We start from the raw sequence: 17,085 nt of genomic DNA, 5'->3' as shown, positions 1-17,085 counted from the left end.
TTTTAAAAAACAATAGTATGATATCAAAATTTAAGATTGATTCAACATGAAATGAACTTTGAGAATGGTCAGCAGGAAAAGGCCTTATTTAAAGAACTTTAGGTAAAATTTCACCACAATGAAGAGAGCAGAGCATGGTTTGACTCTCAAACTTTGGAAAAATTTTTGATGTGTTTACAGTACTGTTTTTTTCTTTTTTGAGTATATTTGTTTGTATACATTTAAAAAAGGAAATAATGAAATATGTTAACTATCACATTTTTCTACTATTTGTGTAACTTAATTCATCTTTCATTTAGTGAACTAAAATTTTACAACAGTATCTCTGTTATAATTTTAGTAACTAAATTTATTTGTAAATTTTCAAATTTTGTCACTTCAAATTCTTAGTTTTTATACTAGGAAGCTGTGATGCATTTTTTTTTTTCTGAAAAAAACCTATGACTGGTACAAAAATATTACTTTGTGCTTTTTTTTTTTTTTTTTTTTGGTACCAGGGATTGAACTCGGGTCCTTGTGCTTGCAAGGCAGGCCACTGAACCGTTGAGCTAAATCCCTGGCCCTGTGCTATTTTTTAATTTAGTGAAAAAATTAAAGCATTGTTCATTTTCTTCTGTCATTTTATAGAATAGTAATTTTATATATTTCTTGAGTGTTGTGTTTAGTTGTAATATAGATGCTCTGATTTTAGGCCTTTGAAGAGAATTTAATCGAAGCAAGAAAAGAAATCGAAGTATCACAGAGTAAATATGATGCTCTATCTTTACAATTGAATAATAAACAGAGTGAACTTCTCCAAAAGGATGTGGATATTTCGTCGGTCAGGTAACTATGTACAGTCTGTAAATCAACATTATAGAAATGTCATTATTTACTCAGTATGATGTCATTTCTGTTTATTATTAACACTCCCTAATGACAAAATTATCTTTGTTGGGTAAATATAGAATTGTGTGAACTGAACAGGGAATAGATTTGCAGGATACACAGGGAATCTACAGTCGAGGAGTTATCTTGTTTCAGTTTTTAACAAGGTGTCTTAATTGTTTTCCTTGTTGCTGTACACCAAACACCTGTAACTTAAAGTGGGGTGGGGGAGGTTTATTTTATTCACATCCATGATCATTGGCTCCAAGGCTGAAGCAGCACGTGGAAGGGCAAACATCACAGCTTCCTATGTCTTGGTTGTCAGGAGGCAGAGGAAGAAGGTAGTTACTGGGCTGGGAGAGAGCCCTCTCCCAGTCACCATCCCGGTGACCCTGTTCTTCGCCCAGACCCTGCTCCTCTTAGCAGGTCAGCGGTGGCGCCCTCGTGATCCCCACTTTCCACACGCTTGAGGCTGTGGGGTCATTTGATACCTAAATCATCACACAAGGAGGGTACTTCCATTCATTGTTCCTCTTCACAGTCACGTTATAATAAGTAATCGTAATTAAGAAACTGGATTTGAATTTTTATTTTATTATGTACTATGTTTTTAGCTTGTGAAATATTGTTTTTATATCAATTTGTTTAGTTTTATTGATCATAAAGTGGGATTACTTGATATACTTGTGTTTTAAAATATGTTAAGACTAGGGCTGGGGATTTGGCTCAGTGGTTCTGCTGCCTGCCTTCCAAGTTCATGGTCCAAAGTTCAATGAATCCCTGGTACCACACACACACACACACACACACACACACAGAAGTAAAGACTACCTACTTCATAATTATCTTGATTTGAAAATAGTGCTAGAGAGTATAAATTAGTACAGAATTTTTCTTGGTTAAGAGCTAAAGATATAGCTCAGTGGTACCATGCCTGCCTGGCAAGCACAAGGTTCTGAGTTTGCTTCCCAGTACTGAAAAAAAATTTCTTGGTTTCTTGGTTGACAGACTAATGTTTTATCCACATATATACATAATATGCACACATACATGTGTGTGCATAGTGGTCCCTCAATTCACTTAATTTGTTTTAGGGTTTTGGGGGAGATGGCTGCATTGTGTTATGTGGGGAAGATGGCTGTGATTGTGGCAACTTGCCAAAGATTAAAACTAGACCTGTATCTCTCACCATGCACTAAACTAAAATCGAAATGGAGCAAAGATCTAAATACTAAAACAGAAATACTAAACTGGCTGGAAGAGAGGTTAGGTAGAACTTTTCTCCCCCCATTAAGTTTATTGGTGCATATTAGGTATACAGTACAGTTACATTCATCACTAGGATCTTGGTTCTTATTTTTCCCCATTTCCCTGCCCTCCCTTCATCCTCTCTTGCCTGTTTACAAAGACTTCATTTCCAATTGTTTCCTTTTCTCATATTTTTTCCCTTCTTTCCTTTCCCCATCACTCCCACTTCCCCTACTCCTTTAAGACATTTTCTTCCTATTTCTTAACATCAGTTATACACTTTGATCCTTATTTACTCTTTATGTTTTCACACCAGAGAAACTATTTGGTATTTACATGTGTGTCCTATTTATTTCACTTAAAAATATGGCCTCAATGTGTATACACTTAGCTATAAATGTCTGTAGTTTCTGGTTCTTTATGACTGAGTAGTACTCCATTTTATAAGAGAAAACAAACCACATCTTCTTTATCGAGTCTCCAGTTGAGGGACAGTTGGGTGTTTCCAAATTTTGGTTATTGCAAAGTGTGCTGCTAAAAACATAGGTGCACATATATCACTATGGTATGATTCTTTTAATTCTTTTGGGACGATACCCAGCAGAGGGACGGCTGGGTGAAATGGGACTTCTAATACTAGTTGTTCATAGTATCTCCATATTGATTTCCACAGTGGTTGCACCAGTCTGCACTCCCACGAACAATGAAGAAGAGTTCCTTCCTCCCCAGAACCCCACCAGGGTTTGTTATTAGTTGATTTCTTGATAGCAGCCATTCTTTCTGGGGTGAGGCGGAATCTCAGTGTTGTTTTCATCTGCATCTCTTGAATGAACCGTGATGGTGAACATTTTTTTATATTTGCTGCTTTTACTTCTTTGTCTGAGAAATGTCTGTTCATTTCAGATGCCCATTTTTGAATTGGGTATTTATTTTTGGGGGGTCTGATTTTTTTGAATTCTTTTTTTATTTTCTTTTTTTATTTTTTGGTACTGGGGATTGGACTTGGGTCCTTGTGCTTGCAAGGCACACGACGGAACATCTGAGCTAAATCCCCAGCCCTTTGAGTTCTTTATATATTCTAGATAGTAGACCTTTGTTTGAGGAGCAGCTGGTAAAAATTTTTTTTCCCATGTTGTAGGTTGTCTCTTAGCTCTGTTGGTGGTTTCTTTTACAGTGCAGAATCTTTTTAATAAGATGAGATCCCAGTTGTTGTTACTTTGTGATAGTTCTCATGCTACTGAGGATTTGTTAATAAAGTCTTCCTGAGCTAGTGTCTTTGAGAGGTCTACCTAACTTATCTTCTAGCATGTTTAGTGTTTCTGTTTTAATATTTAGATCTTTAATTCACTTAATTTAGTGGATGGTAAAATATGGGGTCTACTTTTATCTTTGGTAATTTGATATCCAGTTTCTCTAAAACCATTTATTTGTTTGTTGGTACCAGGGATCAAACTGGAAAACTTTTGCTTGCAAAGGCAGCAGAACCGCTGAGCTAAATCCATAACCCCCAAAACCATTTATTAAAGAGTCTGTCTTTCCTCCAGTGAGGATAGTTGGCTCCTTTGTCAAAGATAAGGTAGCTGAATATATCTGAAGTTGTGTTTGCATCTTCTAATCTATTCCACTGATCCTCGGGTTTGTTCTTTGTCATTACCATGCTATTTTTATCACAGTGGCTGTGTAGTGTAGCTTTAAGGTAGGAATTGTGATACCCCCTCCATGTCTATGTTGCCTAAAATTGCTTTTGCTGTTCTAGGTCTCTTCTGGTTCCAGATGAATTTTTGGATTATTTTCTCTAGCTCTGTGAAATATTCTATTGGGATTTCAATCTGATTACATTGAATTTCTATAGCAGTTTTGGAAGTATGGCTGCTTTCATTTTATTGGTTCTTCCTACACAGGAGCATGGGATGTGTTTCCATTTTCTTCTATCCTCTCTGATCTCTTTTTTCAGAGTGTTGTTGTTCTCAATATAGAAGTCTATTTTGTTTTTTTGGTATTGGAGATCGAACTCTGGTCCTTGTGTTTGTGAGGCAGGCAATGGAACCACTGACCTAAATCCCTGGCCCCTATTGTAGAGGTCTTTTGATTCCTTCATTAGATTGATCCCTAGATATTTCATTTTTTGGATGCTAATGTGAAAGGGATTGTTTCCCTAGTCTCTCTCTCAGTGAGTCTGTTATTTGTGTAAAAGAATGCTATTGATTTTTGAGTGTTTACCTTGTAAATCTGTCAGTTAAGTCTAGAAATCTTTTGGCAGTGTTTCTTGGATCTTCTATGTAGAATAACATGTTATCAGCAAATAATGACAGTATAAGTTCTTCTTTTACTATTTTATTTCTTTTATTTCTTTCTCTAATCTAATTGCTGTGGCTGATATTTTCAGAACTATTTTGAGCAGGAGTGGTGATAGTGAACATCCTTGTCTTGTTCCTGACTTTAGTGTGAAGGTTTTCTGTTTTTGACCATTTACTATGATGTAGGCTATTGGTTTTTCATAGATAGCCTTTATCAAGTTGAGATGAAGACCATCTATTCTAATTTTCTGCAGGGTTTTAATCATGAGTAGATGTTGAATTTTGTTGAATGCTTTTTCTGCATCTATTGAGATGATCATATAGTTTTTGTCCTTGACTCTTAATATAGTGTATTATATTTATTGATTTATGTATGTTGAACCATCCTTGCATACCTGGGATAAATCCGACTTAGTCAGGTTATATGATCTTCTTGATGACCCTCTGTATTCTGTTTGCCATTATCTTATTGAGGATTTTTGAATCTACGTTCATTAGGGAGATTGGCTTATAGTTTTCATTTTTAGTTGGGTATTTCCCTGGTTTTGGAATCAAAGTAGCACTTGCTTCTGGGAATGAATTTGGAAGTATTGCTTCCCTTTCAATTTCATTGAAGAGTTTAAGAGTAGTGGTGATAGTTCTTCTCTGAATGTCTTGTAGAATTCAGCAGTGAAGCCATCAGGACCTAGGATTTTCTTTGCAGGTAAATTTTTAATTACATTTTCAATTTCACTGATTGTAATTGGGGTGTTTAGAATTTTTATATTTTCATTCAACTTTGATGATTCATATGTATCTAGAAATCTGTCCATTTCTTCTGTGTTTTCCATTTTATTAGAGTACAGGTTCTTGAAGTAGATATTGATGATCATCTGGATTTCTGCTGGATCTGTTGTGACTTCACATTTTTTGTTGCTAATTGTATGGATTTGAGCCTTTTCTTTCCTTTTTTTGATAAGGTTGGCTAAGAGTTTATCAATTTTATTTATTCTTTTTAAAAACTCTTCAATTTGTTACTTTTTGTATCATTCTCTTAGTCTCCATTGCATTAGTTTCTCCTCTGATCTTTATAATTTCCTCCCTTGTATGAGCTTTGGGTTTGTCTTGTTCTTCTAGTAGTTTGAGATTCAGCATTAGGTTGTTTACTTGAGCTCGCTTTGTTTTCCTAGTATGGGCATTCACTGCTATGAATTTTCCTCATAGAACCTTTTTTATTGTGTCCCATAAATTCCTATATGTTGTGATGGCATTATCATTTATTTGTAAAAATTGCCTGATTTCTTTTTTAATTTCCTCTGTGATGCATTGGTTGTTCAGGAGAGTGTTATTTAATTTCCATGTGTTTGTGAAGTTCTTGAAGTTTCTTATGCTATTGTTGTCCAGTTTGATTGCCCTATGGTCTGATAATATACATGGGGTAACTTCGGTTCCTTTTCAAATTTATGGAAAAAATGTTCTATGAGCTAGTATGTGGTCTGCTTTGGAGAATGACCCATGTGCAGCCGAAAAGAATGTATATGCTGATTTTGTGGGGTGGAACACGTTGTAGATATTTACTAAGTCTGTTTGTTCTAAGACTTGGTTCAATTCTGTTATTTTGTTGTTGATTTTTTTTTTTTTTGTCTAAATGAACTGTCTGTTTGTGACAGTGGTATATTGAGCTCCCCCACTACAATTGTATTAGTGCTTATTTGCTTTTTCATGTCCCTTAATATTTGTTTTGTATAGTAGGGGCATTAGTATTTGGTGTATATATACTTATGATTGTCTTCTTTTCCTCTTGGATTGTTCCCTTACAAGGATGCAGTAACCAGTTAGTTTGGGTTTGAAATTTACTTTGTCTGCAAATAAGATAGCTTACCCTTGCTATTTTATAGCAGGCGGGGGGTGGTGGTGGTGCTGGTATGATGGTGGTGCTGGGATGTTGCTGTAGACACTTGCATGGCTCTGGTAGCTGCTCAGAGGCCTGCAGGGGGTGGGGTTGGTGGTGGTGATGATGGTGGGGTGGGGTAGAAGGTCAGCTCTGCTTTGCTCAGCTCTTCACAAGTCCTGTGCTGCTAGGAGGCCTTGGGGGTGGGGTGGGGTGGGGTGGGTCTAAACAGAACTCTTAAAGACATGGTGTAGTAAAAGATTTTATGAACAAAACCTTAGTTGCAGGTGAACTAGCACAAACAATGAAGAAGTGGGATCTCTTCTTACTAAAAAGCTTTTGCACATTAAGAGAAATCACTAACACTGTGAAGATACATCCCACAATGTGGGAAAATTTTTTCACCAGCTGTTCCTCAGACAAAAGTCTACTATCTAAAATATATAAAGAACTTTTAAAAAAATCATACCTCCCAAATTTAAAGACCCAATCCAGAAATGGGCATCTGAAATGAATAGATACTTCTCAGACAAAGAAGTGGAAATAGCAAAAAAAATATGAAAAAAGTTCTACATTACTGGTCATTTGAGATATGCAAATGAAAACAATGCTGTTAGCTTCTTTTTGTGCTTCTTGTAAGCTTTTTTTTTTTTCAGTAGTTTCTACTTCTCCAAGTAAGCATAGTGAATATTTCCTTATTTGTTTTTAAATGAGGAGAGATCTAGACATATTTAGTGTTTACTGTTGACCCAGATATTTGAGTTTTGTGAGACTTGTTGCCTACTTTGATACTAATTCCAATTCCTTTTGTCATACTTGTTGCATTTATGTGCACAGCATTTCATTTATGTTTCACAGGGCAGCTTATGGAGAACAATAAACATATATAATAATGTGAGATTGTGCTCCAATTTTACTTATTGAAAATATGCCATGGAAATAGCATGAGATGGGAGATAAAAATGTACTCTTCCTTCAGTTGATATTTAGTCCTCAAATGCCTCACAATAGTATCAGCATCTTTCTATTCATGAATGTATTTCTGTTACTAGAGGTGCATATTTTTGTAGAATATGATCCTTAATATATTTGGCCCTCTTAATAAGAAATAACATATCTTTTGATATTGTTGTCCATTGTATTTAAAGATATGTTTTACCTTCATCATGTTCCTTTCCTAAATGCAATATTTCCTAAGGTCTCCTTCCTGACATACAGTGGTACTTTGGTTTATGTACTTTGTTTTTTCCACGATTCTGGTTACAGAATTTGTTACATGGTTATTCTTACAACTGGAACAAATTTTGCCACCTGAATCATGGAAAGAATTAAGTTTGTGAACCAAGGTACCACTGTATGTCTTGATTGTCCTCTGGTAGACATGCTGTTGCCTATATCCTTTGGTAAGTTTTTCAGTTTTATTTGTGCCAAATGGCAATAATCAGCATACATTATTAACATGGGTCTCTTTTCCTTTCCGATTGTAATGCATTTCCTGGAGACATTTTGTCATTATAGGTTCTCTTCTTTATCCTTACCTATATTAATATTGTTATTTTCTACAAGTTTCTGTTTTAGAATTGTTACAGAAGGATGATGTATGTACATATATATAGGCAGGGGTTGTTGTTATAGTTGGAGAATGTTGGTATCCTAGACCTTTAAAAAGCAGAGATTGTTTCTCTCATATTAATTTTCAGCGTTTTTGAGAACTTTACAAATATTTCTTTTGTTCCTTTTTCCTTTAAGATTTATTTTATGTAAATGTATCACCAATTTGAAGCTACAGGTAAATAAAAATACTATAAGGTATACTTAAGTATTTTAATCCTCCAATTGAGCACATGAAATAATTCCCAGTTAACAGGATTCATTTTCACAGGAATCTGGAGACCTCTGTCTCATAGATGTGGTTCTCCTTGACCCTTAGTGCCGCTCTTACTGTCCCATGAACATTTCCCCTCTTGCTTACCAGTACCCTGGGTTCCTTGCAGGTACTAGTTTTCCTTTGTGCTGCCCTCCTCCACTCTGACTGTTTTGACTCATCATCTTCAATTTGGATTAGAGGGGTCAGAAAAACCCCAGCCTAGGCCTCTGAGTTTACAGAGTAGACTAGGCACTAATGCTTTAGAGAGCTTTGGTTTGAAAACTTAATCTACCTTTTGGGATTCCTTTCAATAAGAAGGATTGACTTAACCTTGTGTACAAAACTGTCTCATAGCTGTAGTTGGCATCAGTACTTACCAGTCCTTGGAAATGAAGTGTTAACTAAATTTCAGTAGGAAGGTGGTACCGTGACTATATATATCCAGGGCTTTTATTACTATCAAGCTATAAAAGAAAATTGATAAGCATTTGCCATTGAAAGTCATAGTTCCATCAATACTTTCTGGGTGTATGTGATAAATACTAAATATTTTTATATTATTTATATTATTTCTCTTAATAATAAGTTTTTCTGCAGTAAAAAAAATAGATGAAAAATAGGAAGCTGATCTATAGCCTTAGAGGAACACAGTCATTTAACTGAGATGGTCTTTATTCATACGACTCTCTGTTTATTTCTTGCTTTGCACAGGAAAGAATTGCAGGAACTGCAGAATCTTTACAAACAGAACAGTGCACACACAGTGCAGCAAGCAGAGCTGATCCAGCAGCTTCAGGCTCTCAATATGGACGCACAGAAAGTTCTGAAAAATCAGGAAGATGTTCACACAGCTGAAAGTGTATCGTATCAAAAAGTATGCTTTTATTTTGTGGTAGAATTATAGGTTTATATGTATAAACTTAGGAAAACATGGAGAAATCAAATTTGTAGAATTTTAGCATTTCTTTATTATTCCCTTTTACATGTACAGTATTTCTTCCCAGTTAACAATGAATATCTAAGTTTTTGTGAGTTTTCTTTATAGTTATCAGAACTGAATCATTTAAAATGTAGATATAAATCTATCTCATAGCTTATTATTCTTAGAAACTGGAATATTTGTATGCGCTATAAAGCATTCTTGGTTTGTAACCCTAGAACTAGAAAGGATTTTAGGAGTAGAACTAACTACTCAGCCTTTAATAAGAGAAAGTATTTGATCAAATATTCTAATTTAATAACTCAAGCAGACTTTCATTATAAAAATTGTGCATTATTTTATTGACAAATCTTCACAAACACAAAGGTGAATGCTAATGAGGTATTTATGATCAATATTTTACAACGATTCTTTTCTTATTTTGGGTGTTTCTTTTCAGTAGTCATTTTACTTTAAGAGCCCCTCAAGAAGGCTTATCAAGCTGTTTAGTTATGCTAACTGAATCAGCAGTAATAATTATAGCTTGTAATCAAAAAATACCTTTGTTTATAGTCTTTTCCTATGCCAATGTCTTTAAGAGTGCTGCCTAACTTATCTTCCACCAAGTTTAGTGTTTCTGTTTTAATATTTAGATCTTTAATCTACGTGGATTTTAATTTAGTGCATGGTGAAAGATAGGGTCTAGTTTTAATCTTTGGCAGGTTGAGATCCAATTTTTCCAACACCATTTATTAAAGAGGCTATCTTTCCTTCAGTGGGGACTGGCAGCTCCTTTGTCAAAGATGAGGTAGCTGAGTACATCTGGAGTTGTTTTTGTGTGTTCCAATCTGTTCTGCTGATCCTCAGGTCTGTTTCTTTGCCAGTACCATGCTGTTTTATCACAGTGGCTTTGTAGTATAGTTTCAAATTGGGAATTGTTACACCCGCTGCCATGTGTCTGTTGCCTAGGATGGCGTTTGCTATTCTAGGTTTCTTATGGTTCCAAATGAATTTTTGGATTCTTTTTTCTAGTTCTGTGAAATATAGTTTTGGAATTTCAGTCGGCATTGCATTGAATCTGTATAGCAGTTTTGGTAGAATGGCCATTTTCACTATGTTGATTTTTCCTACCCAGGAGCAGGGGATATCTTTTCATTTTCTTATATCCTCTTTGATCTCTTTTTTCAGAGTGCTGTAGTTTTCAGTGTAAGGTCTTTTGTTTCTTTTGTTAGATTGATTCCTAGATCCATCTATCAAGAGGCTCATGTGGTTCTTGTCCTTGACTTTGTTAATATAGTATATTATATTTATTGACTTACATATGTTGAACGGGAACTAGCAGAAAGAATCAACAAATGGGATCTCATCTTATTAAAAAGCTTCTGCACTGCAAAAGAAACCATCAAAAGAACTAAGAGACAACCTATATTGTAGAAAAAACTTTTTACCAGCTGCTCCTCAGATAAAGGACTCTTATCTAGAATATATAAAGAACTCAGAATAGTCAACCCCCCCAAATATAAAGACTCGATTCAAAAATGGTCATCTGAAATGAACAGACATTTCTCAGACAAAGAAGTAAAAGCACCAAGTAAATATATGAAAAAATGTTCCACATCACTGGTCATTTGCGAGATGCAGATGAAAACAACACTGAGATTGCACCTCACCCCCCCAAAGAATGGCTGCTATCAAGAAATCAACCAATAACAAATGTTGGCAGATTGTGAGGAGAAAGGAACCCTTCTCCATTGTTGGTGGGAGTGCAGAATGGTGCAACCACTATGGAAATCAATATGGATATACCTCAAAGAGCTGGGACTAGAGGTTCCATTTGACCCAGCCATCCCTCTGCTGGGTAACTTTCCAAAAGAATTAAAAGAATCTTACCACTGTGATATATGTTTATAGCGGCACAGTTTGTAATAGCTAAAACTTGGAAACAGCCCATTTGCCCATCAGTTGGAAACTGGATAAAGAAGATGTGGTTTTTCTATAAAATGGAATACTACTCAGCCATAAAGAATGAGAAATTAGATTCATTCACAGGAAAATGGATACATATTGAGGATATACTCCTAAGTGAAATAAATAAGTCACACATGTGTAAATACTGAATAGTTTCTCTGATGTGAAAAACTATAAAAGTACATAAGTTCCTAATGAGATAATTGACCATGTGAAATAGCAAGAAAAGGGCTAAATGTGTAGGGAAAATGGGAAGTTTAGGGAAAAGATAATAAGAGAAAAGAAAAAAATATGACAAAATGAAAAAATGGAAATAAAGTGTTTGTAAATGGGGAGGGTAGGAGGAGGTTAAGGGAGACCAGGGACAAGTGGAAAAAATGAGAACTAAGACCTGTCATGTAAAGGTACAAGATCCCAATAATGAATGTAATCGTACTGTATCCCTAAAATGTACCAATAAACTCAATAAAAGAACAAAAAAAGAAAAAGAAAAACAATACCTTTGTTAAGTTCTATATGTATTTTGTGTGCTATTCAAAGTCATTTACATAATTTAGTTTATATATAGACTATCCATATTAGAGTCACCTGATTCCCATTTAATAGTTAAGGCTGGTGTGTCTTAAAGAAGTTAAGTAGTACAATAATTTTGATTTTTTTCTTTTAATTCTCCTAAAAATGTACCACGTAAATCTATATCTATAATTAAAACAAAACAAATAACATTATTAAGTAAATTTTAAGCACATGTTTTAAAATGATGCTTAGGAACAGTATTTTTCAGTCTACATTCTGTTTTCCCTTTATGTTTCTCAAAGGGTATCAGAGATACCAAGCAGGAGGTTAGTGTATCCTCTCCGCTTCAGAGTAGCTTCACCTTTTGTTTTGGGTGTCCCACTAGGGTGTTAAACCTCACTACACTGATAAAAATGCTTTAAAAATTTGCACTTTATTAGTAGTTCAGTTGTCCCCCCACATTTGTCACTGTTAATGACTATCTCTTGAAATACATTTTTTTTCCCTTTCCTGGGCTTGGAGTACACTGCAGTTATATGATTTTCTTCAGTTTCTAACTGTTCGTTTTAGTATCTTTGCAGTTTTTGCTAGTCCTTGTGCCTTATTAGTATTAACATGTCTTAGGATCTCTTCTCTTTTCTGTTTAGAGCACATTCTAGGCAATTTAGCGACTTAAGGAGATCCTGTCTTAAAACAAAAACTTTTAAAATGTCTGCGGATGTAGGTCAGTGTGAACACCATGGGTGTCAGTACTACAGAAAATAGAAGTTGGGTTCTCCTTGATGAAGTGATAATGGGGATGTGTTGAAGACAGCAGGCAGTAGGTTTTTTTGTTTTGTTTTGTTTTTCAATCAGGGTCTCACTGTGTAGTTGAGACTGACCTGGAACTCACTATGTAGCCCAGGCTGGTCTTGAACTCACAGTGATCCTCCTGCCTCAGCCTCCCAAGTGCTAGGATTACAGGCGTGTGCCACCACACTCGGCTAATAGCTTATTTTGAGCAGTGAGTGTGAGATGCCTACTGTACATTCAGGTAGTATTGGTGATATTTCCTCCAAATTATTAGACATCAGTGAGGGATTATAAGTGATAGAAATTATTGTGCTTGTGAATAGTATTGAGGCTGAGGAAAAGCAAAGAAAGAACAAACATCCAGTGCTTGACTTTTCCTTTGTTTAATCTTTTTTTCTTTTTGGTCTTCTTTTCCTCAAGATTGAATTCTATTTTCCTTTTATGTGTTCTTCAGGCATACTTTTCTATGGAGGAGAGGGAATATTTGAATTGATTGTCATTCTGCAATTGTAATTACTATTGTTGTATTTTAATTTTGAAGTTGGTTTAGATCCTTACAGGTAGTTGTAAGGTTTTCTTTAGTATCTTCAGTTCATTTTTAAAGTGGGCTTTGTTGACTACTTGTTTATGTGTTTTCCTGCAATTAGTCAACATTACAATTGTTTTCTTTGGTAGTCTATGTATAAATGATATCCATAAAAACAAAGGAAAACATCATTTATAATTCTATCCCAGGGCAAATATTGTTAATATTTTGAGTGTTTCTTTGAAGAGTTAGAAATACATTTTATCAATACCTTTGAGCACGGTAATAGTATATTTCACTTCAACATTACATTATACAGTGGCATATAACTATTTTAGAAGTAGCAATATGATGCATTGAACCATTTTTAATATATTATTTTTTTCCTATTGTAAATAAAGCTGCAGTAAACATCTTTTAGTTACTAGTTCAGGCTTTTACTACTCGTTAGTGTGCATTGAAAACACACACACAGACACACACACACACACTCTCTAAAATCTGCCTACCTTATCCAAGGAAGAAGAGTTAATAACATCATATTAATGGTATGTAAGTCACTCTTAGTTTGTAAATATAGGTGAAACTTTTTAAAATTATTAAATAAGAGGGCTGGGGATTTAGCTCAGTTTTTCTGCCGCCTGCCTTGCAACCACAAGGTCCCAAATTTGATCCCTGGTACCCCTCCAAAAAATGTATTAAATCAGAGCACAGAGGATTGTGGAGTTTGAAGGGAATCTGCCTACCACCACATGATCAGTATATGCTGAATTATTGAATTTGAAGGAGTTGCATACTATGCTGCTTTGAATAATCTGCTTTAAAAATCCTAGCTGCTTACTTGAATTGTAAGACTATCTGAAAAACCTTTCAGGGATATTTCTATATTAATTAAATGTTATACTGATACACTTATTATTTTTTCCATTGACTTTATTGGTACTTTTTAAGTATATAGTGCAGTTACATTCATTATTGGGATCTTGTACTTTTACATGACAAATACTGGTTCTCATTTTTCCCCATACCGTCCCTTCACCCCCTCCACCCTTTCCTATTTACAAAGACTTTGTTTCCATTTTTTCCTTTTCTCGTATTTTTTCTTTTCCCTTATTTCCTTTCCCCTACCCCCACCCTCATTTCCCCACAGCTTTAGCCTTTTTCTTCCTATTTCACATTATCAGTTATACAGTTTGGATCTTATTTATACTTTTAGTTTTTCACATTAGAGAAAGTATTTGGTATTTACACGTGTGTGTCCCATTTATTTCACTTAAGAATATGGCTTCAATATGCATCCATTTTCCTGTAAATGACTCTAGTTTCTCATTCTTTATGGCTGAGTAATACTTCATTTTATAGAAAAACCACATCTTCTTTAGTGTTCAGTTGATGGGCAATTGGGATGTTTCCAAGTTTTAGCTTTTAGAAACTGCCACTATAAACTTGGGTGTGCATATATCGCTGTGGTATGCTTCTTTTAATTCTTTTGGAAAGATACCCAGCAGAGGAATAGCTGGGTCAAATGGAACCTCTAATCCTAGTTGTTTGAGGTATCTCCATATTGATTTCTATAGTGGTTGCACCGGTCTATACTCCCACCAACAATGGAGAAGAGTTCCGTTCTCCCCACAACCCCACCAGCATTTGTTATAGTTTGATTTCTTGATAGCAGCCATTCTTTCTGGGGTGAGGTGGAGTCTCAGTGTTGTTTTCATCTGCATCTCTCGAATGACCAGTGATGTGGAACATTTTTTCATATATTTACTTGCTGCTTTTACTTCTTTGTCTGAGAAATGTCTGTTCATTTCTGATGCCCATTTTTGAATTGGGTTTTTATATTTGGGGGGGTCTGATCTTTTTTTGAGTTCTTTATATATTCTAGATAGTAGTTCTTTGTCTGAGGAGCAGCTGGTAAAAATTTTTTTCCCATGTTGTATTGTAGGTTGTCTCTTATCTCTGTTGGTGGTTTCTCTTACAGTGCAGAAGGTTTTTAATAAGATGAGATCCCAGTTGTTGATTCTTTGTGCAAGTTCTCATGCTGTGAAGGATTTGTTAATAAAGTCTTTTCCTAAGCCAGTGTCTTTGAGAGTTCTACCTAACTTATCTTCCAGCAAGTTTAGTGTTTCTGTTTTAATATTTAGATCTTTAATCCACTTGTTGATCCACTTATTTTTCGTTTTTTAACCAGGCAAATGATTTTGTTGAGTATAAAATTGTGGAGAAATTAAGATATATATGTGCTATAATTTGAATCTAAAGTATCTGCCAAAGTTTTATGTGATAAAGGTGACAGCCTGTGACTTTGTTGGGAGGTGGACAGTCCTTTAAGAGGTAGGGGGTCCATAGAAGGAAACTAAATCATTAAGGGCATTCTTTTGAGGTAGATCTTGGGACCTCGGACACCTCCTGTTTCTTTGTTTTGTGTTGTTTTGTTTTCTGACGTCTATGAAATGAATTTTCTTTCTTCACACACTTCTGGTATGACACAGGCCTTGCCACAGGTCCAAAGCAACATAATCAATTCACCAAGAACTGAAACTTCTGAAACTGTGAACCAAAATACTTATTTCATGTTTATATATTTCGTACTTATATCAGTCAGTCTTAATGAATTTCCAATGAAATGTTCTTGTTTTTATTTTCAAATTAAGTTGAGTTAGGCTGACATACCTTATTGGTCCTTCATGTTCTTTCTTAGCAAAATACAGAATTTTTTCATATTTCTGTTCTCTTTAGAATGACCTTTCTTTCCATTCCTATATAACTGTCATGGCTCAGTTCAAGTTATTTCTTTCTCATCAAACCCATTGAGATTAATATAGCTAGTTCAAAATATTTTCATCTTTAGAAATTTAGTACTCTTTTACTGTCTCACACTCAGCATTAATATATTCATTCTTTTTGGCATAAGTTGGTTTTATATTGATATTTGGCTCTAGCATTTAATTCTCCTTGTGTCTATATCTTGTTTTTCTCTTAGATTATTAAATAATGTGCGAGGGTGGGTACATTGTTATATACAGTTTCCATGTCATTGTGTGTTTCTTTGTGCACATACACATCATTATCTTATTGATTTTAATGTAATCTGGATTTTTTGAAATAGCTTTACAACGAGTTACATATTTGTTTTGAAACCACAAAGTCAAGTGAAGCTACGCTCCGGCAAAGTGTTGCTAATCTTCAAAATCAGCTAGTTAAAAAAGAACAAGAAAATGCAAAATTAAAAGAAAAACTTCAGAATTTGCAAGAAGCACCCTGTCCTTTACCTAAAGAAGAAGATTCAGACCACTCAGTCCAGGTGAGAGACATTTTCTAAAAATATTTCCTATCTCCTATAATTGACATAAAATTTAATCAGATTTGTGTATATTAGAATATAAATTTTGGCTCTTTGTATTTACTACTTTTTATACTTTTTGTACATATGAATATTGTATACAATATGGATTCATACACAAATACATGTAGAAATAGAGTATATCAATCATTGTTGACCCTCTGTATCTGCAGGTCTTGCGTTTGTAAATTCAACCAATTACAGATCAGATATACTTTTAAAAATTGCATTTGTACTGAACATATACAGACTGTTTTATGATTAGTCCCCAAATACAACTTTTTGAGAACTCACATTTCATTAGGTACTATAAGTAGCTAAGAGGTGATTTAAAATGTATAGAAGGGTATGAATAGCTTATCTACAAGTATGGTGCTCTTTTACATAAGGGACTTGAGCTTATGTTAGTATTTTGCAGAGTCCAGGAAAAAATGCTGTATGGATGTTTAGGGATTATTGTATAGTAACTGTGATGAATTATTTGGTTATTGAAGAGAAAATGTATAAATCATCATACTTTTAAGAGTTTCTAACTGAAGGATGTAATGGAAAGGAAACCCAACATTATATCTCATAAAATACTTAACCATAAGGCTTGGTATGTTGTACATCCTGTTTGTCCTAATTCTGCCTTAATATCTGAGTATAGTCAGGTCATTTGACCTTTTTCTTTCGCATGATAAACTTGAATGAATTTCCTACCCCTTTTGGCTGAAGATATCTCGTGCATAAAAATGTTGATATTAATAAAACAGGGCTAGGTCTTGTTATATAGAAAATGTTCAGTGGTTCTTCTTACAATGTTTAAGGTAACTTTCAGGTTAAATATCTTTTTTTTGTTTTTGGTACCAGGGATCAAACTCAGGACCTTG

The 17,085-nt window shown here is 34.7% G+C and overlaps 1 protein-coding gene across 1 annotated transcript in view; it reads left to right on the top strand.

Annotated features, from left to right (window-relative positions):
• Positions 1–17,085, top strand: part of Cntln (centlein) — a 285,607-nt gene that overhangs the window by 78,225 nt on the left and 190,297 nt on the right. Inside the window, exons 6-8 of the mRNA XM_033757653.1 lie at positions 692–825; positions 8,861–9,023; positions 15,980–16,174. Coding sequence (XP_033613544.1) covers positions 692–825; positions 8,861–9,023; positions 15,980–16,174 — 492 coding nt within the window. The remainder of the gene's footprint in view (positions 1–691; positions 826–8,860; positions 9,024–15,979; positions 16,175–17,085) is intronic.

This window comes from Fukomys damarensis, unplaced genomic scaffold (genome assembly GCF_012274545.1).
Source record: "Fukomys damarensis isolate Sample0158 unplaced genomic scaffold, DMR_v1.0_HiC HiC_scaffold_31, whole genome shotgun sequence".
In the NCBI taxonomy this organism is placed as follows: Eukaryota; Metazoa; Chordata; class Mammalia; order Rodentia; family Bathyergidae; genus Fukomys; species Fukomys damarensis.
The sequence above is the reverse complement of the archived record's forward strand: the minus strand, read 5'-3'. Positions and strand labels throughout refer to the sequence as shown.